At 44.6% G+C, this 24,910-nt stretch overlaps 1 protein-coding gene and 1 pseudogene across 1 annotated transcript in view; both read right to left on the bottom strand.

Annotated features, from left to right (window-relative positions):
• NUP160 (nucleoporin 160) overlaps nt 1-9,625 on the bottom strand; it is a 69,873-nt gene extending 60,248 nt beyond the window's left edge. The window contains exons 1-4 of the mRNA XM_023510096.1: nt 9,498-9,625; nt 9,141-9,252; nt 907-1,117; nt 326-548 (exon numbers count right to left, since the gene is read on the bottom strand). Of these exons, the coding sequence (XP_023365864.1) occupies nt 326-548; nt 907-1,117; nt 9,141-9,252; nt 9,498-9,597 (646 nt within the window). The 5' untranslated portion in view covers nt 9,598-9,625. The remainder of the gene's footprint in view (nt 1-325; nt 549-906; nt 1,118-9,140; nt 9,253-9,497) is intronic.
• A 10,906-nt stretch (nt 9,626-20,531) lies between these two features.
• Nucleotides 20,532-21,692, bottom strand: LOC100942853 (annotated as a pseudogene).
• Between the last annotated feature and the right edge of the window lie 3,218 nt (nt 21,693-24,910).

Below are 24,910 nucleotides of genomic sequence, written 5' to 3' on the forward strand. Positions count from 1 at the left end.
GGCCCGGGCTGGGGATTCGAACCCGCCACCTTAGGTGTATGTGGCTGGTGCCTTAGCCACTTGAGCCACAGGTGCCGAGCCACAACTTATGTTTTAAATGGATCAGTCTGCCTGAGACATTTCTGAAGAGGGGTAAGGAGATATTTAGGAAGCTAAAGCAAGAGACAAGAGACAGTGGTGAACTGGTGCAAGGTATGGAACTCTAGGTTTCAATTAACTGATTTTCATTACAATACCTCCACCTGAGGACAGACAACTATTCGATTTCTCTCTTATCATGAGACTTAAAACCTTATTTAAATACATGCCCAATCCCCACTCTTACCAGGTAAGTCATAAGGAGGTAGTTTAAGAATGAAGATGGCCCCAGAAGCAGATGGCAGAGCAAAGAGAGCCTCCCCATCACTGCTAAGCCAGGCTGCTGAGGTGGTGGAATTAGGGGATATTCCAGGAACTGCTGGAATTAAATGATAGTTGCACGGATCCCTGAAATCAACTCTTCCAATGTCAGTGAATATTGACTGCATCTGACTTTCAATTACCAACTCCTGTGGAGTAATTAAGAAGAAAAATTTGTTAAATCAAAATAAGCCAAATTTTGCTCAGTTTCTCTCAATTGCTAAAAAATCTTTTAAAGTTAAAAACTGTGGAGCTTAAGAAGAAAGCTTTTGAATGGAAACTATTTCTTTTCATCTCATACTGAACCTTATGAAAAAAAAAACAACAACTATTTCTTTAGCTTCAAATATGTCTGATCATTTAAAAATGGTAATTATCAAAGAATGCTTGGTGAGGGATAACAAGAACCCAAACTGCCTTCAGTTCCAAAGAATATCACTCAAGCACTAAATTTGGGACAGCCAGGGTAATTTGAGAAATAAAAGATATTACACTTAAACAACTTACACTCCTATACATCCGGGAAGGGTGTGGTAGAAGTAACCTGTGCACTGTTTGATTGGTCAATATTAATATTATCACATGATTCTGAGTCTCAGAGATATAAACCCCTCCAGGTAAGACACTGCAATTTTGAAATTTTAGGCGAACTGCATTATTCAACAGATTTATGTCCAGTGATTCTTCTACCAGCTCCAATGTATCTCCAGAGGTCTTCCTGTTAAAAAAAAAAAAAGAGACATTTTTAAGCTTTTCTTTCTCATCGACTGTTGCATTGAAATATGTAAGGACAGCATCCAAGTGACTGCCTCAAATTTGAAAATTTTGGATAAACAGATTCAGACCTCTTTTACATTCTAAATCACCACATTATATACATTTATAAAACATGGGATAACAAAATTCAAATCACACTATGATTTTGTTAAATGAAAGCATTTCCAAACTTGATAGCCCACTTATTTAGGACAATATTCAATGCAACTAAACTCAACTGTAATAAAAATCAATATTCCATACCCCCGTTACTTATAGTAGAGCACAGCCTTCACATATACTACAGTGTCAGACAAAACTGATGTTAATAATTGTGGGTGTTTCCCCCTTCTATTACTTCTTAGCTGGCAATAGAACAAAAGAATAGCAATTTTATGGGTTTTACCCTTATAGTTATGTGAGGTACAGTATTTCTCATTAAATAAATATTCTAATCTAGGCACAGTGGCTCATGCCTGTAATTCCAGTACTTTGGGAGGCTGAGGCAGGAGGATCATTTGAGGCCAGGAATTTAAGACCAGCCTGGGCAACACAGAGAGATCTTGTATCTATAAAAAAACAAATACAAATTAGCCAGTGTGGTGGTATGTGCCTGAAGTCTGAACTGCTCAAGAGGCTGAGGCTGAAGGATTGCTTGAGCCCAGGAATTCAAGGTTACAGTAAGCCACGACTGTGCCACTGCACCCCAGCCTGAGCAACAGAGAAAGACCTGGTCTCTCTCTCTCTCTTTTTTTTTCCAGCAGTTTTTGGCCAGGGCTGGGTTTGAACCCACCACCTGCGGTATATGGGGCCAGCACCCTACCCCTTTGAGCCATAGGTGCCACCCTCTCTCTCTTTTTTTTTGTTTTTTTGAGTCAGTGACTCACTTTGTTGCCCTCAGTAGAATGCCGTGGTGTAATAGCTCACAGTAACCTCAAATTCTTGGGTTCAAGCAATTCTCTTGCCTCAGCCCCCCAGGTAGCTGGGACTACAGGTACCCATCCAACACCCAGCTATTTTTTTTTAAAGAGACGAGGTCTTGCTCTGGCTCAGGCTGGTCTTGAACCTGTGAGTTCAGGCAATCCAACTGCCTCAGCCTCCCGCAGTAATAGGATTACAGGCGTGAGCCACTGTGCCTGGCCCAAAACCTGGTCTCTTAAAATATATATATATATATATATATATATAGTAATAACTTTGCATGACTGGGTGGGGTGGCTCACTCCTATAATCCTAGCATTCTGGGAGGCTAAGGCGGATGGATTACTTGAACTCAGAGTTTAAGACCAGCCTAAGCAAAAAGCGAGACCGTGTCTCTACTAAAAATAGAAAAAATGAGGCAAGAAGATCACTTGAGCCCAAGTCGGAGGTTGCTGTGAGCTATGATGCCATAGTACTCTATCCAGGGCAACAACTTGAGTCTCTGTCTCAAAAAACAACAACAACAACAATTTACATATTGAACATACTAAGGTAGGTTTACCATTACTCCTCAAAAGGAACCTGCTTAGTAATAAATGATGGTGTAGAGTTTATTTTCCTAACATCTGGCTCCTGGTTTTAACCTCTTTGTTCGTCTAAAGTAAACATACGTTTCTACTAAAATTGTTCTGACTATAATGTCTTTTTTCAAGCATCTCATCATCTCAAATGTCTTTCATTTTCCCTTCCTTTTTTGTGAATGCTTCTTTGCCTAAAGCCAGGACTGATCATATCCTAGAATTATCCCACCATAAATCCTTCTTTTACTAAAACTATGCCCTTACTCCTGGGATTGTCATCTTTGACATCTGTAAATACTTTGATTTCTGACTGTTTCATCTTACCTATAACTAGAAAAGAAAAGACATCTATGTTATGAATAAATACAGGGTTTTCTTTCTTTTTTTTGCTTTTTTTGCTGTTTGAACCCACCACCTCCAGCATATGGGACCAGTACCCTACCCTTTTGAGCCACAGGTACCGCCGCCCTTTTTTCTTTTTCTTTTCTTTTTTTTTTTTTTTTTTGAGACAGAGCTTCAAGCTGTCACCCGGGGTAGAGTGCTGTAGTTTTCTTTCCACAGAGCTAAAAGAGTTTTAAAAATCTATCAGCGCCTGTAGCTCAAGCGGCTAGGGCACCAGCCACATACACTGGAGGTGGCAGGTTTGAATCCAGCCTGGGTGGGCCAAACAACAACTACGAAAATAGCTAGGCATTGTGGTGGGCGCCTGTAGTCCCAGCTACTTGGGAGGCTGAGGCAAGAGAATCGCTTAAGTTGGAGGTTGCTGTGAGCTGTGATGCCACAGCATTCTACCCAGAGCAACAGCTTGAAACTCCGTCTCAAAAAAAAAAAAAAAATCTACTGGTCCTGGCTGAGTCGCTGTGGCTCAGTGGTTAGGATGCTGGCAACATGCACCAGGGCTGGTGGGTGAATTCACTGTAACCTTGAATTCTCAACTTCTGTGATACTATTTTCTCCTAGATTTCTTCTTCCTATCTCCCCAACCTGATCCCCCATGTTAGATTTCCTCAAACCTGATCCTGGGTCATCTTCTTTATTCCCAAGGGCATACATATCTCATCCACTCTTAGGATGCAAGGATGATTCCCCAGAGCTACTCGACTCAATTATGGTATTAGTACAATTTTCTGGATCCTCAACTTGATCTCTAAAGAATATCATCACATTCCAGAGTTATGTTTTTTTCTTTTCTTTTTTTTTTTTTGCAGTTTTTTGGATGGGGCTAGGTTTGAACCCACCACCTTCGGCGTATGGGGCTGGTGCCCTACTCCTTGAGCCACAAGCGCTGCCCTTTTTTCTTTTTTTTTTTTTGAGACTGGGTCTCCCTAAGTTGCACTCAGTAGAGTGCTGTGGTATCACAGCTCATAGCAACCTCAAACTCTTGGGCTTAAGCGATTCTCTTGCCTCAGCCTCCCAAGTAGCTGGGACTACAGGCACCCGCCACAATGCCCGGCTATTTTTTGTTGCTGTTACAGTTGTCATTGTTGTTTTAGCTGGCAGCGGGCTGGATTCAAACCTACAAGCCTCAGTGTATGTGGCCAGCGCCCTACCCACTGAGCTACGGTGCCGCCCTCTAGAGTTATGGTTAAAGTTGGGTCCAGGCTAAGGACACTACACCTCTCCCAACCCCACTTTCTTTTGTTGTTGTTGCTGTTCAGGTAGAGTCCCACCCTATAACCTGACCAGAGTGCAATGGCATCACAGCTCACTGCAACCTCTGACTCGGGCTGTGGGCAGCCCACGGCCTCAGCCTTTGGAAGCTGCTGGGATTACAGGTGCTAGCTGCAGCGCCCAGCTGGCTTTTGCATTTTTTTATGTGTCGGGGTCTCATTCTTGCCCAGGCAAGTCTCAGACTCCTGACCTCAACCAATTCTCCGTCCTCATCCTCCCACAGTGCTGGGATCACAGGCATGAGCCATTACTGTGCCCTGCCTCCCCCCTTCTGTATCATGCTCCTTGTAGTGGGGCATCAAAGTATGGCACAGATGTTCTGCTTGTTCCCCACCGCCATTCCTGGCCACTACTACTCTCTTCTTGCCTGCCCCACTTGGCTCTGAAGCTCAGAGAATCAGACACCACCTGCTACCCCTGCTTGCTGCAGTTATTCAAAAAATTCTCTCATTAATCTTATTGTTTGTACCCTTATAAACCTGTCTGAAACAAAATTCTTGGACTCACCAAATCTGAAAAACAAACAAAAACACCTGCTTCACCTATACTTTTTTACATCTGAATTAATGGTATCTCTCTAACTTCCAGTTACTCAAGCCAAAAATCTGGGGATCACCACTGATTCTTGTGTTTCTTTACATTCCTCATCTGAGGCAGCAGCAGTTCCAACAAATCCATCTGCAAAGCACCTCCAGAACCAGAACATTTCTCACTGCCTCTATCACTCAACACCCAGCTTTAATTTAATCTGAAATTTTAAAAAATTTCTCTCCTTCCTTGAAGACTAGTTCCTGGCCCACGGCCATCCTCTCCTACACTATTCCTGCCACATTCTGAATGATTTCAATAGCTATATTTTCCCTAATACCTTGTCAGTTTCCTCGATCCCTCTCCTCTAGTGGTTGTCCTCACCTCTAGCTATCAAATCATTCCCAACTACACATAAATATACTATAATATTTCCCCTCTCTACCAATGCTCTCCACCTACCCTGTGATTCCCGCTTCCCTTACATCACTCTTTGAAAGAGTTGCTCTGTGCTCACAATTCCTCTCCTTCCCTTCTCTCTTAAACATGCTCCACTGAGGCTTTTGCATCCTACTGGAGCAGCTCCTGACAAAGCCATCAGTGACCTTCATGAAGTGTTTCTCAACTCACCTGACTTACATACAGCACTTGACAGTTTTCCTCTCTCTTCCTTCTTACCATCTATCTCTCAGCTTCTAGGACCCTGCTGTTTGACTCTCACTTCAGTTGTTATTCCTCCTCGTGTTTCTCGTATTGTAATTGTTGGAGCCTTCTAGGGTTCAGTCCTCAGAACTCTGTACAACTGGTTCTCAACTGGGGGTGATTCTGCCTCACTTCCCAAAGATATTTAGAAATTATCTGGAAAGGTTATCATAACTGGGGCAAAGATGTGGGTGTGCTATTGGTATACAGTGTGTAGAGGCCAAGGATGCTGCCCAACACCTTATATGTATAAAATAGTCCCTGACAGTGAAGACTTACCTGGTCCCAAATGTAAATAGTGCAGAGACCGGCAAACCATGATTTATTCTCATTCTCTAGGCAATCTCATTCAGTAAAACAGTTTTAAGTGCCACCTACTGCCAACAATTCCCAAATCTGTACCTTCAGCTCAACTTCTCCACTAAACTTCTGACTATTTTTGTTTTTTTTTTATAGAGACAGTGTCTCACTTTATCGCCATTGGTAGAGTGCTGTGGCATCACAGCTCACGGCAACTGCCAGCTCCTGGGCTTAGGTGATTCTCTTGCCTCAGCCTCCCAAGTAGCCGGGGCTACAGGTGCCCACCACAACGCCCAGATATATTTTTGTTGCAATTTGGCAGGGGCTGAGTTTGAACCTGCCACCCTCAGTATATAGGGCTGGCGCCCTACCCACTGAGCCACAGGCACTGCCCCAAACTCCTGGCTCGTTCAACTCTTCACTTGTATATCTAACAGGCATCTCAAATTAAACCTGTCTAAAACAAAAATCCTGGACTCACCAAATCTGAAAAACTACAAAACACCTGCTTCACCTATACTTTTTTACATCTGAATTAATAGTATCTCTATAATTTCCAGTTACTCAAGCCAAAAATCTGGGGATCACCACTGATTCTTGTGTTTCTTTACATCCCTCATCTGAGGCAGCAGTAGTTCCAACAAATCCATCTGCAAAGCACATCCAGAACCAGAACATTTTCCACCGCCTCTATCACTTAACACCCTGGTCTAAGCCATCATCATCTCTTTTTGGATTGTGGCATCAGCATCCTAACTGGTCTCGCTGCTTCTACCCTTACTCCCACTATACTCTATTCTCAACATAGCAGCAGCAGTAATCCTTGAAAACACAGATCTTAGATCATATGTCATTCCTTCACTTAAACACTCCAATGGCTTCTTCCCATCTCACTCAGAACTAAAGCCAAGCAAGGCCTTAAAATAACCAACAAAGCCCTGATCTGTTTGGCTCTCAGCTGCATCTTTCTTACTATTCTACTCTTTGTTCGCTCATCTGCAGTCTTGGCCCCTTGCTATTCTTTCAACACAACATACAAGCTCCTGGATGGGGTTCTTTACACCTTGTTTCTTTTTCTTGGAAAGCTCTAATTAAAAAGCTTATCTCCCAGATATTCTTTCTTCTTCTGCTCAAATGTCAATTTATCTCTGTGTCTCGCCCAACCACCCTATATAAAACATTAAATACTGTAGACATTCCTCTTCTCCTGCTTCCCTATTTTTTATTCCACTTATTACCTGACACACTACCTTTACTTAGGGGAATTTTTTGTTTTTGTTGCTACTGCCCATCTCATGACAGCGGGAACTTTGTTTTGTTCCCTGCTATATCCCCAGACCCTAAAGATTGACTGAAACATATTAGGCACATACAAATTTCTTAAATAAAATTTTTATCTTTAACATGTTCTCTTTTGAACCTTAGACGTATAAATTTCAATATCTCCTTTCACTGCCAAAGGACTGCTGCCCAAGCACATAAAATTTAGTATGACCAAAAGAATTACTCACATTTCTCTGAATCCATCTTTTATATCTCAGGAAATGGCAACCTCTCCCAAACCATATCAGTTATTCATATCTGAAACCAGGGAGCTGTCATTGCTTCCTCCCTTTCCCTTCCCATCTCCTATCCCACACTCAATCTATCACCAAATTCTAGGGAATCTACCTTCTAAATGTATCTTTTTTTTTTTTTTTTGAGACAGAGTCTATGTCACCCTTGGTAGAGCACCATGGCATCACAGCTCACAACAACCTCAAACCTCACAGCTTAGGCGATTCTCTTGCCTCAACCTTTCAAGTAGCTGGGATTGCCACAATGCCCGGCTATTTTTTTGTTGTAGTCGTCATTGTTGTTTTAGCTGGCCCAGGCCAGGTTTGATAACCTGCCAGCCTCGGTGTTATGTGGCTGGCACCTGTGCTATAGGTACTGAGCCTAAATGTATTTTAAATCAATCTTCTCTTTTCCTAGTCATTCCCACCAGCATCCCTTACATGGGCCATTGAAAAAGAAAGCGTTTTTTTTTTTTTTTTGTATTTTACCCATCCAATCCAAATCTACGTTCCACAAATCAGACTAATCTTCTAAAAATGCAATTTTGATCAGGTTGGTAAACTCTTCAAAAACCCTTCAATGATGGTTTGATGTATGTATTTAGGATAAAATCCAAAAATCCTTAAAAAATATGTGTACTTAGGATAAAATCCCTTAAGGATTTTTTGCTCAGTGAGTAGGGCGAAGCCCCATATACCGAGGGTGGCGGGTTCAAACTCAGCCCCAGCCAAACTGGCACAAAAAAATAGCCAGGCGTTGTGGCGGGTGCCTGTAGTCCCAGCTACTCAAGAGGCTACTCAAGAGAATCGCCTAAGCCCAGGAGCTGGAGGTTGCTGTGAGCTGTGACGCCTCAGCATTCTATCAAGGGAGACAAAATGAGATTCTGTCTCTAAAAAAAAAAATCCTTAAAAATTACCCAAGGGTCCGTCACGGTCTGAGTCTTGCCAACTGTCTAGCCTCAATACCACTCATATCACTTTCTGTTTTACCTACTGCACTTACGCCACACAGACTTTTGGTCAGTCCCTCAAACCTGGGACGGCCTTTCCACACGGTGATACTGTTTGCTATACTGTTCTTTACACCATTCCCCATGGCTGGCTAACCTTTCATCCTTCAGATCTTAGGCTAACTGAATTCCTTAAAGCCTCTTCTTGCCCAACTAATACCATTTAGTTCTCCCATTAGCCTCTCAAAGTCCCTGTATTTTTCCCTAGGGGAAGTATGAATATTTGCATTTATATACTTGTGTCTTGGTAATCAGTTCAATATCTCTTTCTTCCACAAAACTGCCCCAGGAAAGGTAGGTCCACATGTATTCTTATATCACAACATCATCTCAGGATAACGAAAATGGTGATTGTTTTCGTTCATCATTTCATCCAAGCACCTCGCATAGTACCTGTCATGTAGAACCTCTAATCATATTTTTGGAATGAAAGAAGCTGTAAAGCACTATAAAAACATAATGGGTTCATGTTTAAAACTGGTCTTAAGGGCTTTATCCCCTAAGCCACATTCCTTCCGCTGTTGTTTGGGGGGAGAGGGTTACCTCTCCTAGAACTCTGTCTCCTCAGTCTTCACCTGATTCTGACCTGAACTGAAAACAGTCTTTCTCTCTCCCTGTCGATTGCGGCTTTGCAAAATGACACTCTGGCAACAGTGACAAAAATTTACACACTGAACCCTACCTTCCAGGGGGTTTTGGCGAAGTGCAGCACTTACCAATGAATGAACCTGTTTCTGGTAACGGAGAACAACTTGCCACTTTCCCCATAGTAGAAGCCTCCCGCGCTCTCACTGTATTTCACAGCGCCAGTCACAGCGCTTGCAGTCCCTGCAAAATGAACGTGGTCAACCTACATACGTGGTTCACTGCAGATGACAGGTGCTGAGAAAGCAGAGGGTGACGGATTGACAATCCATACAAAGAAAAGAGGAAGACGTCGGGCACCAAAGAAGCCCCGATCCTGAGGCTATAGGCATGTGGACCAAGGAGGATGAACCTGGGGGCGGTCTGAGAACCCAGAGGGGAGCCCGAGGGGAAGGATCGGATCGCGCCCTCCCCGGCCACATCCATACCATCGCCGCTGACTGTGAATTCCCGAAAGTGTCTCGGCCGTTCGCGTTCGGCTCCGCACAGCTCCACGAAGCTCCGTTCCAGGGATCCCGCCGCCGCCATCTTCCCGCCGCCGCCGCGATGCCCGACGGGACACCGGCGGGGCCCGCGGCTGCTGTCACTTCCGGGGGCGGGCAGGTGCAGCGTCCCGGGGCGGGGAAAGCGGGTCCGACCCTTTATTGCGAGAGGTTTTACGGAGAGAGTAAGGGTGGGCGGGGGAAAGCGACTGTATCTGCGGGACTCTGCCAGTGGCCGGCCGGGACGCCCCCAGAGGGCGGTGTCCTTCTCCCGGCGGCCTCCGCGCAGGGGGCGGCGCGGGGTTTGTTTCCATTTTGAAAACGCCGGCGCTGGCTGCGGGGCTGTCTCTGGGAGCGGCGAGGTCCGTTCGGCGTCTTTGCGGATCCCAAGAACCTCTACCTGCGTCAGGGTTCTCGGTCTATACACCTCCGCTGGGTCTCCCTTTAGTCCCCTTTCATCGGCACGTGGGAAAATAGGCAACGAAAGGGAGAAGGGCCTTCTGGCAATTCTTCGACTATTTTACACTATTCGCGAATCTAACGTAATGAAACATCATAACGTGTTTAAGCGTTGATGCTGCAACCTGCCTAGGTTACTTAAGTGTGGCTTGCATACGTGAAAGGAATTTGCCTCTCATTCTCACCCTGATCTTGCTCTTGGCTGCCAATGCACTAAGTGTCTATAGTGGATATTACGGAAGTAGATGCTCAAAATTGAGGAAAACGCGAATTTCCAGAGGGAAAGGTTTTGTTCCTTAATGCTAGCCGGCGTTTGTTAAGCAGCTCTGTAACCTTGTTACCACCAGCGACCCCAACTATTCTGTCATTTTCCGTTTTATCTCGTTCTGACCATTATCCCCCATTTATCCACCTCACTCTGTCTAGGACACCAACTCCAGCAATTCCATCTCCTCGTTTCACTAAAAGATCCACGACCTTTTAGTTGTCCCTCACTTCCTTTGTGTCTTTCTCTCCTGCTTAAATTCCATTAAATTACTCTCTTGCCTAACTCTCTTCATCACGCTCTGGTAAAACCTGTAACTTACATTAAATCCAAATCTGTAGCTGAACGTTAGAGAAAATACACACACATACTGACTTGCCTCCGTCTAACTTCACCAGGATCATGAATCTTGAGTGGGCTGATAATGCCTGTCCAACAAACACATTGAATTTTACGTGCCCATTTACTGTGCAAATGAGGGTGTTAGGGGGTTTTTTGCAATTTTTGGCGGGCCAGTTCAAACCCGCCACCCCCGTATGTGGGGCCGGCACCCTATTCCTTGAGCCACAGGCGCGGCCCCATGAGTATTTCTTTTTAATTTTATTTATTTATTTATTTTGAGACAGAGCCTCGCCCTGGGTAGAGTGCTGTGGCTTCATAGCTCACAACAGCAACCTCAAACTCTTGGGCTTAAGCGATTCTCTTGCCTCAACCACTGCGCCGGCCCGAGCCCCAAATGAGTATTTCATAACTCCTTTAACCCCCAACAGCTCCTTCATCCTCATTCCCAGCTTGCTTCTTTACTTAGAAAATTAAAGCAATCAAAAGAGGACTTTTAGGCCGGTGAGGTGGGTCACGCCTGTAATCCTAGCGCTCTGGGAGGGAGGCTGAGGTGGGTGGATTGCCTGAGCTCACGGGTTGGAGACCAGCCTGAGCCAGATCGAGACCCTGTCTCTAAAAATAGCTGGGCAATGTGGCCGGTCCTATAGTCCCAGTGAGAACTACTTGGGAGGCTGAGGCAAGAGAATCGTTTGAGCCCAAGAGTTTGAAGTTGCTGTGAGCTATGATGCTACAGCTCTCTACCAAGGGGGACAAGGTGAGACTCTGTCTCAAAAAAAAAAAAAAAAAAAAAAAAAAGAGAGAACTTCCTCTACTAGGATATCTCCCCACCTATCAGCATCTGTACCCAGATATTTTGCCTTCCCTTCCCTTAATATAAAATTGAACTGTCTGAGCTTATGGTGAGACGATTTTTCTCCTTCTACCTTAGATCTCCTGCTGAAGGATATTTTTCCAGAAACTCATGTCTCCTGTGTCTTCAGTTTTTCCCCTTGTTACCAAGTTGTTCCTCTGAGCATACGAACATGCTCTTATTTCTCCTGCCTACCACAAAGACTCCACTCTTCGCAGCTGCTGCCTCATACCCCATATCTCTACTACAGCAAAATTTAAGAACATTCCTTTTGGCTTGGCGCCTGTGGCTCAACTGGCTAAGGCGCCAGCCACATATACCTGAGCTGGCGGGTTCAAACCCAGGACTGGCCCTCCAAACAGCAATGCCAGCTGCACCAAAAAAATAGCTAGGTGTTGTGGCAGGCGCCTGTAATCCCCGCTACTAGGGAGGCGAAGGCAGGAGAATCGCTTGAGCCCAGGAGTTGGAGGTTGCAGTGAGCTGTGATGCCATAGCACTCTACCCAGGGTGACAGCTTAAGGTTCTGTCTCAAAAAAAAAAAAAAATTCCTTTTCTCTTATATCCACTTTTACCAAGCTTTTCCTCCTATTTTCTTGCTGAAACTGCTTTTTGCAAGGTTGTCAATGATGTTCACATTACCATACTAATACCTAACTGTTATTCTAAGCTTATTTGACACTTGCTGAATTTGACCAGTTGATTACCTTTTCCTCTTGGAAACACTTTCTTCGCATGGCATCCAGGATTCCACACTCCTGATTTCTGCTTGTTTCACTGACTCTTCCTTTTCAGACTCCTTTCCTAGTTGCTCCTCTTTTCCTCAGCCTTTTGACACTGGAGCTCCAGAGCTCAGTTCTTAGGCTTCTGTTCTGTCTATATTCACTCCCCTGAGGATCTCATCAGGTCTTGTGGTTTTAAATACCAAGTTGTTATATGCTGATAGTTCTTAAAAGTATATCTTCAGTTCAAACATTTCCTCTGAAAATATTCTGTTGCTGCTTCTGTATCACAGATTTCACATGTCTAAAACTGAAGTCCTGATATGTCCAAAACTGAAGTCTTGGTTGGGCAAGGTGGCTCAACGCCTGTAATCCTAGCACACTGGGAGGCTGAGGCACGTGGATTGCTTGAACTCAGGAGTTTGAGACCAACTTGAGCAAGAGCAAGATCCCATCTCTAAAAATAGAAAAACTAGCTGGGCTTTGTGGCAGGGACTTGTAGTCCCAGCTACTTGGGAGGCTGAGGCAAGAGGATCACTTGAGCCCAGGAGTTTGAGGTTGCTGTGAGATATGACTCCCTGTATGGCACTCTACTCAGGGCGACAAAGCAAAAGTCCATCTCAAAAAAAACAAAACAGGGCTCAGTGCCTGTGTTTCAAGTGGCTAAGATGCCAGCCATATACATCTGAGTTGGAGAGTTTGAATCCAGCTGGGGCCCGCCAAACAACAATGATGGCTGCAACCAAAAAATCGCCTGGCTTTGTGGCAGGCACCTATAGTCCCAGCTACATGGGAGGTGGAGGCAGGAGAATCACTTGAACCCAAGAGTTAGAGGTTGCTGTGAGCTGTGATGCCACGGCACTCTAGCCAGGGGGACAGCTTAAGGCTCTGTCTCAAAAAAATAAAATAAAAACCCTAAAGTCCTAATCTTTTTTTTTGAGACAGAGCTTCAAGCTGTCCCCCTGGGTAGAGTGCGGTGGCATCACAGCTCACAGTAACCTCCAACTCCTGGGCTCAAGCGTGTCTCCTGCCTCCGCCTCCCAAGTAGCTGGGACTACAGGTGCCCGCCACAACTCCTGGCTATTTTTTGGTTGCAGCCATCATTGTTGTTTGGCGGGCCTGGGCTGGATTTGAACTTGCCAGCTCAGGTGTATGTGGCTGGCACCTTCGCCACTTGAGCCACAGGTGCCAAGCCTAATCTTTTTCTTCATACTTACTCCAACTATGACTATTATATTTCTAATTTCTCAAGCCAGAATCTCTGGAATCATCTTTGCATCCTCTTTTTCTCTCATCGTATATCCAATCAGCAAAGAAATCTTGTTGACTGTGCCTGCACAATACATTTACAGTCCAACTGTTTCTCACATTTCTGCCCTTGTGTCAACCACTAGCATTATTGCTTCCCTGCTTTCTGCTCTCATCCTCCACCCTTCTACTAGACTCCACACTCTATGAATCATGCCTGACATGTAAGTATTTGGCAAGTGAATGAATGAACAAATAGTCCAGGCAAGAGGTGGTGAGGACCTGAGTGACATGGAGATGAAGAAGGGAGTAGATTAAGGGAATATTCAGGAAGTAAAATCAATGGGATCTGGTCTGGAGAGTGAAAGTGAGAGAGGGGCCAAGTCCAGGATGACTCCTGTTTTTGTCTTGACAACTGATGCCGTAAACTGGGTGGGAACAGTAGAAGAATAGCAGGTCTAGAGAAGAGAGAAGAAAACTGAGTTGTATTTCCTTGTAGAAACATCAATCAATACTGACATTAAAGTTTATAATATTGCTGAATGCGAATTATGGATTATTGAACAGTACTACTATTTAAAACTTTTTTTCCTGAATCAGGATTTTAAGCTCCTGCAACTCATCATTTTTATCTTGCACTAAATAAAGTACTATACTGAGACTATGCACTAAAGGTGAGAGTGGCATTTTTTTAGGTGATTTTGAAAAAAGTTATCAACACTTTTACTGTCACTATTTACAAAGTCCTGGTTGTCTGAGTTATAAATGACCATGACACAGTAGTGTGTGGCATATTACAGCTGAGAGGACTGTTCTGAAAACTGATTATTTCCAACTTCATATCTAGAGGTCAGGCCTCTTTCCTCAGTTCACAGTTTTTATACTCAGCTGCCTCCCTGACATCACTTGGATTTCCCACAGACATCTCAAACTCAGCACATCTAAAATGGAACTCATTTCTTCACTCTGTGCACTCAGCTGCCTCAGGTATGCTGAGGTGTTCAGGTATTCACAGGCTCAGGTATTCTGTGTCTGTCTGTGTGGCTATCACTACCCAGGTACCCAGGCGAGAAATCTAGTAATTAGATTCCTGGACTTTTCTCTCTTATTCCCAACATCCAAATCTCATGTATCTATATGGCAAATAGATTCAAAAATTTATTGACATTCGTTCTATGGAGAGGTGTAGTCTTTGTTGTCTCCCCTTGAACAAAGAAGGTTCTGTAACTACTGTAAGTAATAGAATACAGCAAAAGTGACACTGTGCCAGATTAGCTTTAAGAGCCACACTTTTCTCTTCCAATGGTGACTATGGCTCAAGTGGCTAAGATGCCAGCCACATACAAGTAAGGTGGGGAGTTCGAATCCAGCCCGGGCTGCCAAACAACAATGACGGCTGCAACCAAAAAAATAGTCAAGTGTTGTGGCAGGCGCCTGTGGTCCCAGCTACTTGAGAGGCAGAGGCAGGAGACTCGCTTGAGCCCAGGAGTTGGAGGTTACTGTGAGCTGTGATGCCACAGCACTCTACCCAGGGGGATGGCTTGAGGCTCTGTCTCAAAAAAAGAAAAAAGAAAACGGTGACTATGAGAAAAACCAGTTGTCATGTTAAGAAAAGTGACTGGGGAGGTACCCTGTGGCTCAGTGGGTAGGGTGTCATATACCAAGGGTGGCAGGTTCAAACCTGGCCCTGGCCAAACTGCAACAAGGGTGTTGTGGTGGGCGCCTGTAGTCCCAGCTACTCAGGAGGCTGAGGCAAGAGAATCACCTAAGCCCAAGAGTTGGAGGTTGCTGTAAGCTGTGATGCCATGGCACTCTACTGAGGGTGACAAAATGAGACTCTGTCTCTAAAAGAAAGAAAAAAAGAAAACTGACTATCCCGGGGGTTGCCATCCTGGAGAGATTGCAGAGGTTACAGAGATGTAAGCCCTCACTCCAAGGTTACATGAAGTGAGAGATGCCTGGTGAATCCCTAGTTGTTCCAGCCCCAGTTACTGAGTCACCTCAGCTGAGGCCCCAGATATGTTGTTGAGCAGAGACAAGGCATCACCACAGAGCCCTGTCCCGATTGCAGGTTCGTGAGCTAAATGCGTGATTGCTATTTTAAAATTAAAACTTATTTTGGATATGGGGTTTCACTATGTTGCCTAGGCTGGTGTCAAACTCCTGGACTCAGGAGATCCTCCTGCTTTAGCCTACCGAGTAGCTGGGACTATGAGTGTGTGCCCCTGTGCCCAACTAGGTTTTTTTAGAGATGGGGTCTTGCTATGTTGCTCAGCCTAGTCTCAAATTCCTGGCCTCAGGTGATCCTCTCTCCTTGGCCTCCCAAAGTGCTGAGATGGCAAGCATGAACCACAGCACCAGGTCATTTTTGCTATTTTCTTATTTATTTATTTATTTATTTTTGGCCAGGGCTGGGTTTGAACCCACCACCTCTGGCATATGGGGCCGGTGCCCTACTCCTTGCGCCACAGGCACCTCCCATGATTGCTATTTTCAGCCACCGAAATGTGGGTAGTTTGTTAGGCTGCAATAGGTACTAGGAACGTTTTTTCACCCCTTCATCCTTTTCTTCTTATAGCCTTCCATGTTTCATTCTTAGATCACTGAAACAATTTTCTTTTTTTTTTGTTGAGACAGAGTCTCACTTTGTCACCCTTGGTAGAGTGCCTCGACGTCACAGCTCATAGCAACCTCCAGCTCTTGGGCTGAGGTGATTCTCTTGCCTCAACCTCCGGAGTAGTGAAAGAACTTTTATTTATTTATTTTTTTTGCGACAGAGTCTCAAGCTGTCGCTCTGGGTAGAGTGCCATGGCATCACAGCTCACAGCAAACTCAAACTCTTTGGCTCAAGCGATTCTCTTGCCTGAGCCTCCCAAGTAGCTGGGACTACAGGTGCCCACCACAACATCTGGCTATTTTTTGGTTGCAGTTGTCATTGTTGCTCAGCAGACCTGAGCTAGGTTCCAACCCACCGCCGTAGGTGTATGTGGCCTGCACCCTTGCTAACTGAGCTGTAGGCGCCACCCTGAAACTTTCTAATTGATCTTTCTCTGCTCTTGCTCTCTCTGCCTCTCCACTTTACAAATACAATATGAGGGCTCGGTGCCTATAGCTCAGTGGTTAGGGCACCAGCCACATACACTGAGGCTAGTGGGCTCAAACCCGGCTAGGGCCAGCTAAACAACAATGACAACTGCAACAAAAAAATAGCCAGGCATTATGGCAGGTGCCTGTAGTCCCAGATACTCAGTAGGCTGAGGCAAGAGAATCACTTAAGGGCTCAAGTGGCTAAGGCGCCAGCCACATACACCTAAACTGGCGTGTTTGAATCCAACGTGGGCCTACCAAACAACAATGACAGCTCACACCAACTGAGAGTTGTGGCAGGTGCCTATAGTCCCAGCTACTTGGGAGGCAGAGGCAAGAGAATCGCTTGAGTCCAGGAGTTGGAGGTTGCTGTGAGCTGTGATACCACAGCAGTCTACCCAGGGCGACAGCTTGAGGCTCTGTCTCAATAAAAAAAAAAGGGAATCACTTAAGCCCAAGAGTTAGAGGTTACTGTGAGCTATGATGCCATGGCACTCTACCGAGGGTGACATAGTAAGACTCTGTCTCAAAAAAAAACCCAAGAAAACAAACAAATACACTCTGAGGTAAGTGTTCCTAAATACTAATTATACTGTTATGTTTCTTCTTAAAAACTTTCAGGGGTTCTCTGTTGCCCTGACTTACAAGGCCTTTATCCCTATTCAACTATATCTCCCTTCTTTAAATGCCTGAACCTTCTTGAAAGAGAAATACCTATTTGTCCCACTTGTGCATTGCCTTCTTTATATTGTGAAAGCCTAATTTGAGTCCAAATGGGATTTAGTCAAATCCAGGCACATCTGTCAAACTGGAAACCTATTTTTAAGGGGACTAAAGAGTTTTGGGAAACAATTTTGCTCTAGGGGAGAGGGAACCCTGTAGCAATTCGATGCTGTGGGACTTAGTTGAAGTGGAGGGATCATTTGAGTACAGTATGATTTGTTTCTCTCCCCAGCTGCCCCTGGACTCGGATCTGAGGCCTTTGGAGACTAAGTGGAAGACTAAAAAGGAAAAGGAAAGCAAGATCATTACAAATTCTACAAAACATTGAGGAGGGAGCCACTATTCCCCTGTGCAGATGACCCTAGACTCTAGGGCCTAGAGCAATTTTGCCTACTTAAAGTCTGTAGCTCTCAGGTGGCGCCTGTGGCTCAGTGAGTAGGGTGCCGGCCCCATATACCAAACGTGGCATGTTCAAAGCTGCAACAACAACAACGACAAAAAAAAGTCTCTAGCTCTGTGGTGGCCAGAGGGATGGGGTAAGTACGTGGCTAAGACTCACGTCCAGTAGAGCAGAGTGGTTCCCTAAAAAAGACTGGAGCCTGGCCAGCACAATAATTCTTACCTAGAGTTACCTAGATCGCTTGGAAATAGATTGTTTCATATGAAGATTATTTCATGAACACAGACACTTCCTAGGTGCCCAGAAATGCTTGAGGGACTCTTTAGCAGAAATTGAAGCTGCCTGAGTAGGTGGGGCAGAATTTAGTAGAATTAGTCTTTTTTTTTTTTTTTTTTTTTGACACAGAGTCTCACTCTGTCTCCCTGGGTTGAGTGCTGTAGCGTCATAGCTCACAGCAACCTCAAATTCTTGGGCTCAAGTGATCTTCTTGCCTCAGCCTCCTAAGTAGCTGAGACTACAGGTGCCCATTATACAATGTCTGGCTATTTTTTTTTAGAGATAGAGTCTCATGCTTGGGCTGGTCTCAAACTACTAAACTCAAGCAATCTACTCTCCTTAGCATCTCAGAGTTCTAGGATTACAGGCATGAGCCACCATGCTCGGACTTAGTTACTTTTTTTTTTTTTTGAGACAGAGTTTCACTATGTTGCCCTCTATAGAGCACTGTGACATCACAGCTCACAGCAACCTCAAACTCTTGGGCTTAAGCTATTCTCTTGCCTCAGCCTCCCAAGTAGCTGGAACTACAGGCACCCACTACAACACCTGGCCACTTTTTTTGTTGCAATTATCATTGTTGTTTTAGATAGCCCAAGTAGTGGCCATCACCCTACCCACTGAGCCATAGGCATTGCCTTACTTCCTATTTTTAATGTAACTGTTCTTGTACCATGGGTTAGGCTGGGATAGTTACTGTATTGAACTACTTCCCTTGTACATGCACACGTTAAATCTTTTTATTAGAATTCTGTATGCTTTATTGTATGAGTTTTCTATTGCTGCTGTAATAAAGTACCACAGATTTAGTGGCTTAAACAGTATTAATTTATTATCTCACATTTATGAAGGTCAGAAGTCCAGCTTGGGTCTTACTGGGCTAAAGTAAAGGTGTCTGCAGGGCTGCCCTATTCCTGGAAACTCTAAGGGAGAATCTATTTCCTTCTCTTTTCTAGCTTTGAGAGGCCACCATATTCCTCGGCCCCCTTCCTGTATCTTCAAGGCCAGGAACGTTACATCTCTCTGTAACTTCAACTGGAAAGGTTCTCTGCTTTTAAGGATTTATGTGATTAGGTTATGCCCAGCTGGTTAATCCAAAATAATCTCCCCATCTCTAGGTCCTCAAACTTAACAACAAAGTTACTATGAACTCTGAACTATACAGTATATTCACAGCCTCCAGGGATTAGGACAAGGACATTTTTGAGAGAGCCATTATTCTACCCACAATGTGGGTAAATATTTCACATACATTCTAATTTCATCCTCATAAAATCCTTATGGGGTAGTATTATTCCTGTCAAGTAGATAACTTTTCTGAAGCACTTGTTAGCAACATAGTTTTTATCATTTGTTCCCACCTGACTCAGAGTTCAATCTCGGCATTACTCACTGCTAATAGGGACAATCAGGTATAAAGTGCCTCCTGGTTTGATGCAAAATAAAGGCCGCAGCATCACCTGTAAGCCATTTTAACCAGCTTTAAGTTATAATTCACATACTATAAAATTCACCGCTTGGCTCAGTGCCTATAACTTAGTAGCTAGGGCGCCAGCCACATTAATGGGGGCTGGTAGGTTTGAACCCTGCCGGACCTGCTAAACAATGACAACTACCACAAGAAAAATAGCCGGATGTGGTGGTGGGCGCCTGTAGTCCCAGCTACTTGGAAGGCTGAGACAAGAGAATCACCTAAGCCCAAGAATTTGAGGTTACTGGGGGCTGTGACACCACGGCACTCTACTGAGGGTGACATTAAAAAAAAAAATCACCACTCTACAATGTATAATTCAATGGTTTAAGTATATTCACATAAGTTTGCAACTGTAGTCACAATTTTTTTGTTTTAAGAGATAGAGTCTCTATTGCCCTTGGTAGAGTGCTGTGGCGTCACACAGCTCACAGCAACCTCCAACTCCTGGGCTTAGGCTATTCTCTTGCCTCAGCCTCCCAAGTAGCTGGGACTACAGGCACCCACCAGCACGCCTGGCTATTTTTTTGTTGCAGTTTGGCCAAGGCGGGTTTGAACCCACTACCCTCAGTGTATGGGGCTGGCGCCCTACTCACTGAGCCACAGGCGCCACCCACAATCTTATTTTAGAACATATTTATCACCCCCCAAAGAAGATTCATACCCATTGGCAATCACTCCCCATTTCTCCCTCCTCAGCCTATGGAAACTACCTAGTGATCTACTTTATGTTTCCAGAGATTTACCTATTCTGAACATTTCCTATAAATAGCATCATACCTATGAGGTCATTTTTGTGTAGCGTCCTTAACTTAGCATAGTTCTTTTTCATTTTTTATTACAAATACGAGGGTACAGATGTTTGCGTGACATTGTTTTCATTCCTAAGGTAAAGTTCAAGTTCTAGTTGAGCTCTTCACTCAGGGCATGCTGATCATCCTCACACTGTGCACATTGGATGAGATCCCACCAATTACCCTCCCCCTCCCCCTCTTCTTCCCTTTGCTAGATTATATTACAGTTTCTTAGCATAATGTTTTCAAGGTTTTTCCATGTTGCAGCATAAATCAGCACTTTGTTAAACCAAAAAGCAGTTGTTCATTTAAAAAAGCAATTAGAACACATAAAACAAGGCAGCATTCATTCTTTAGTCTCATCTGGCGTGGGATCTTTTGGTGGCTCCTGCACTGTGGCACTGGTGCTCTCTGTGCCCGTGTTGCTGTCACTGGTTCCTTCCTCTCCATCCCGTCCAGCGCCTCCTGCCCAGTCTCCCTGTCATCAGGCGTTGATGTGCCTTCTTCAGCATTCTGCTGGCTCTCTTTCTTCAAGGTGTGTCTCCCCTGTCTCCATCTTTCTTTTCCTCAGCTTTGCTGGCCCCTTGCTCCTCCTCCGGACCAGTGCTTCTGGCCTGTGCTCCTCCTGCGGGCCTGCTCCTCTGCCTGCGCAGTCTCCCCGGCCATCTTCTCCATATCCACTTCTACCTTCAGGCCGCACAACTTTTTAAGTTCATTGTTAAATGAATCTGTGCTTTCCAGAAATTCTCCCTTCTTTTCTTGATATCATTCCTATATTTGAAGAAGTTCGGCTTCTAGTTTTTGCTGACGACCATTAAAGACTGGACCTGCCACTTGAGGACCAGCATCCTAGCTGTTACGACAACTGACAAAACATCGGGCACCACACTGTCACGGAGGATTTCACTGATGAGGTGGTGGTTTCTCTGGAAACGGGCGGTGGCTGTACGCTCCAGCGAAAAGCCATCATCATAATCCTCTGGATCCTCAGCAGGCTGAATGTTCCTGTCAGGCTCTCCTTTCTCCACGCAAGACTGTCTCTGCCGACTCTCTTCCTCTAAAGCAGCTTCTGCACGACTTTTTGCATTTATGTAAGCAGGGTACGTGGGAGAATTACAATAGGCCTTCATAGATTCATTGTACTCTATCTTTTCTGCTCTGCATTCGTTCAAATACCCTTGTTTCTCTTCATCATTGAGATCTCTCCATGTGCTACCAATAATCTTGCTAATCTCCCACAACTGTAAGTCAGGGTTAGAAGCCTTTACTTGGTCCCAGGTCTTTCTGCTAGACCTCATGTAGGGCATCAGGGGCTTATCTGGTGGCTTTGGGGGCTTTGGAATCATAAGACCAGAGGATGCTGTGACCCAGCTGTTGGTGCCCGGGTTCTCCCCTAGCCTATAGTTGTTGTAGACGAGGTGACTGTATTGTATCCCACAAACCCTGGTGTGCTGGGCATTTGTGTTGCAGGAGCTAGGGTGGGAGGTGGGGCATAAGATGTTCTTTTTGATATTTTGGAAGATTAAGTTCTCAGTTCCTTAAGAATGAATCTGTAGGCTGAGGTGTGTGGATTGCCTGAGCTCAAGGTTCCAGGCCAGCCTGAACAAGAGCAAGATCCCGTCTCTAAAAATAGCCAGGCCTTGTGGCGGGCACATATAGTCGCAGCTACTTGGGAAGCTGAGGTAAGAGAATTGCTCACCTCTACTAAGGGTGACACACACACACACACACACACACACACAGAATGAATCTGATGGGCAGAAAAAGCTCCTGCAGCTCTGACTTCACTTGCCTTTATCCAGTGCACCTGTGAGTGAGTACTTTATTCCTTTTTATGGCTGAACAATATTCCATTGTATGGATATACCACACACTATCTATTCACCAGTTCTTGAACATTTGATTGTTTCCACCTTTTGGCTATAATAATAAAATAATATAGGTCAGGTCTGGTAGCTCAGCCTATAATCAATGCTAGCACTCTGGGAGGCCAAGGTGGGTGGATCACTTGAGCTCAGGAGTTCAAGACCAGCCTGAGCATGAGCAAGACCTGGTCTCTACTAAAATAGATAAATTAGCAAGGTGTGTGGCAGGTGCCTATAGTCCCAGCTACTCAGGAGGCTGAGGCAGGAGGATCACTTGAACCCAGAAGTTTGATATTACTGTGAGCTGGGCTGAAGCCACAGCACTCTAGCCTAGGCAACAAAGTGAGATCCTATCTAAAAATATATATAATAATTGCTATGTGTAAATATTAATATTATAATAATGTTGCTATGAACGTAAAATTTTCATGCTGAAAATGTTTCATCTCCATTGTGATAGAATACCCCTCCATAAACCTGTCTGTGTCCTAATCCTTGGACACTGTGACCTCTCATGGCTAAAGAAACCTTGTGCATGTGATTAAAGTTAAGGACCTAGAGATGGGCAAATGTTTATGGACTATACAGGTAGGTCCAGTCTAATCACATAGCCCTTAAAAGCAGAGAGTGCTTCCCTGCTGAGATCAAAAAGATGTGAGGACAGAAGAAAGGTCAGAGGTATGTGATGTTGCTGTCATTTAAGATGGAGAAAAGGGGTAGTGAGCCAAGGAATGTGGTCTGCCTGTACAAGCTGGAAAAGCCAAAGAAATAGATTCTCCCTGAGAGCCCTGGTGGCATCTTGACTTCTGCACTTATTTGAAGGGAGCTGCATTCAGTAATGGGTCACTGTGGATGTATAAAGGTCCAGCCCACTTGCCTTGATTGAGAACAACTCTGAAGGACCCTCTCAACTCCAGAGCACTGTGTAGGATTGGCTGAGGTCTCTGCTGCAACTGCATTGCATTTCACCCTCTCTCTCAGTCATGCCCCCCTCATTTCCTTAGAAGTGTTTCCCAATAAACCTTCTGCATGCAAAGCTCTTTCCTCAGAGTCTGGGAAATCCAATGTAAAACACACACACATATGCACACACCCTCCTCTCGCCTAAGGATGGGCAGCTAGCAGGGAAAGAGAATTTAGAAAAAGAAAGAATTTAGGGAGGACCTATTCTAAATTCCAAAATTGACAATGAAATATTGGAAAGAACATCAACTAGGCACTAGAAGGCTTGGATTCAAGTTCTAGCCTTGTCCCACCTAGCCCCTTGTCACTTGGCAAGGCACTCAATATCTCTGTGTCTCGGTTCCTTAGCATAAGGTGATCTTCTGGCCCTAAAGCTCTGGGATCAGTGTCCTAACAGCCAGAGACAATCTTCACCTTTGTCCCTTCTTAATTTCCAGGTTCTGATCTGAGCCCATCTTATGGATAGAAGCTTCCCAGGACTGGGGACTGAACATGTTCTCCCTGAGTCAAAATTGACTTCTGGGGCTTGGTGCCCGTGGCACAGTGGTTATGGCATAGGCAACATACATGAAAGTTGGAGGGTTCGAGCCCAGCCCAGGACACCTAGACAACAATGACAACTGCAGTAAAAAAAAAAAAAAAAAAAAAAAAAATCTGGGCATTGTGGTGGGCACCTGTAGTCCCAGCTACTCAGGAGGCTGAAGCAAGAGAATCAATCACTTAAGCTCAAGAGTTGGAGGTTGCTGTGAGCTATGACGCCATAGCACTCTACCAAGGGTGACATAGTGACACTCTGTCTCAAAAAAAAAAAAGTGCATCTACGCATTTAGTTATTCCTCAAACATTTATTAGGTACCTTTGAGTCCCCAGAATTCTTTGAGTCCCCAGAACTCTTATGGACAAGAAGAATGAGAGGCTCGGCACCTGTAGCTCAGCAGCTAGGGCACCAACCACATACACTGGAGCTGACAGGTTCAAATCCAGCCCAGGCCTGTCAAAACAACAATGAAAAGTACAACCAAAAAATAGCCAGGCATTGTGATAGGTGCCTGTAGTCCCAGCTACCCTGGAGGCTGAGGCAAGAGAATCACTTAAGCCCAAGAGTAGGAGGTTACTATGAGCTGTGATGCCATAGGACTCTATCCAGGGTGATATAGTGAGACTCTGTCACAAAAAAACTTTAATTAAATTAAAGGAAAAAAAATGAGACAGTGATCTAAACCTAAAAGAGCTCACTGTCAAAAAACTGTAATTCCTAGATTCCTAGGAAATTCCTGAAAGATGTCTCATCAATTTAACAGCCGTTTTCTCAGAAAATAAACATGACAACATTAAACATGGATATTGATTGTGTGACACATCTTGTTTTACAAACATGAAAAAATTGTGAAGTATACATTAAAGAATGGCAAAAATACTGTATATGGAAAGCATTGTGTTAGACAAGCATCTAAGAAGTTCTCATAGCATGAGATAACTGGTCCACAGGTCATATGTACCCAGAAGTCAATTTTTTTTTTGAGACAGAGTTTTACTTGGTTGCCCTTGGTAGAGTGGCACCTACCACAACACTCAGCTATTTTTTTTGGTTGCAATTGTCATTGTTTTAGCAGGCTCAGGCCAGGCTTAAATCCCCAGCCCCTATGTATGTGGCTGGCGCCCTAGCCACTGAGCTTCAGACACTGAGCCAATATGTGCATTTTTTTTTATTAAATTTTTTTAGGCTCAGCACCTGTGGCTTAAACGACTAAGGCACCAGCTACATACACCTAAGCTGGTAAGTTAGAATCCTGCCTGGGCCCACCAAACAACAATGATGGCTGCAACCAAAAAATTGCCGGCACTGTGGTGGGTGCCTGTAGTCCCAGCTACTCGGGAGGTAGAGGCAGGAGAATCA

The sequence above is a fragment of the Otolemur garnettii genome, unplaced genomic scaffold (assembly GCF_000181295.1).
Source record: "Otolemur garnettii isolate 467f Iridium unplaced genomic scaffold, OtoGar3 scaffold00001, whole genome shotgun sequence".
NCBI lineage: Eukaryota > Metazoa > Chordata > Mammalia > Primates > Galagidae > Otolemur > Otolemur garnettii.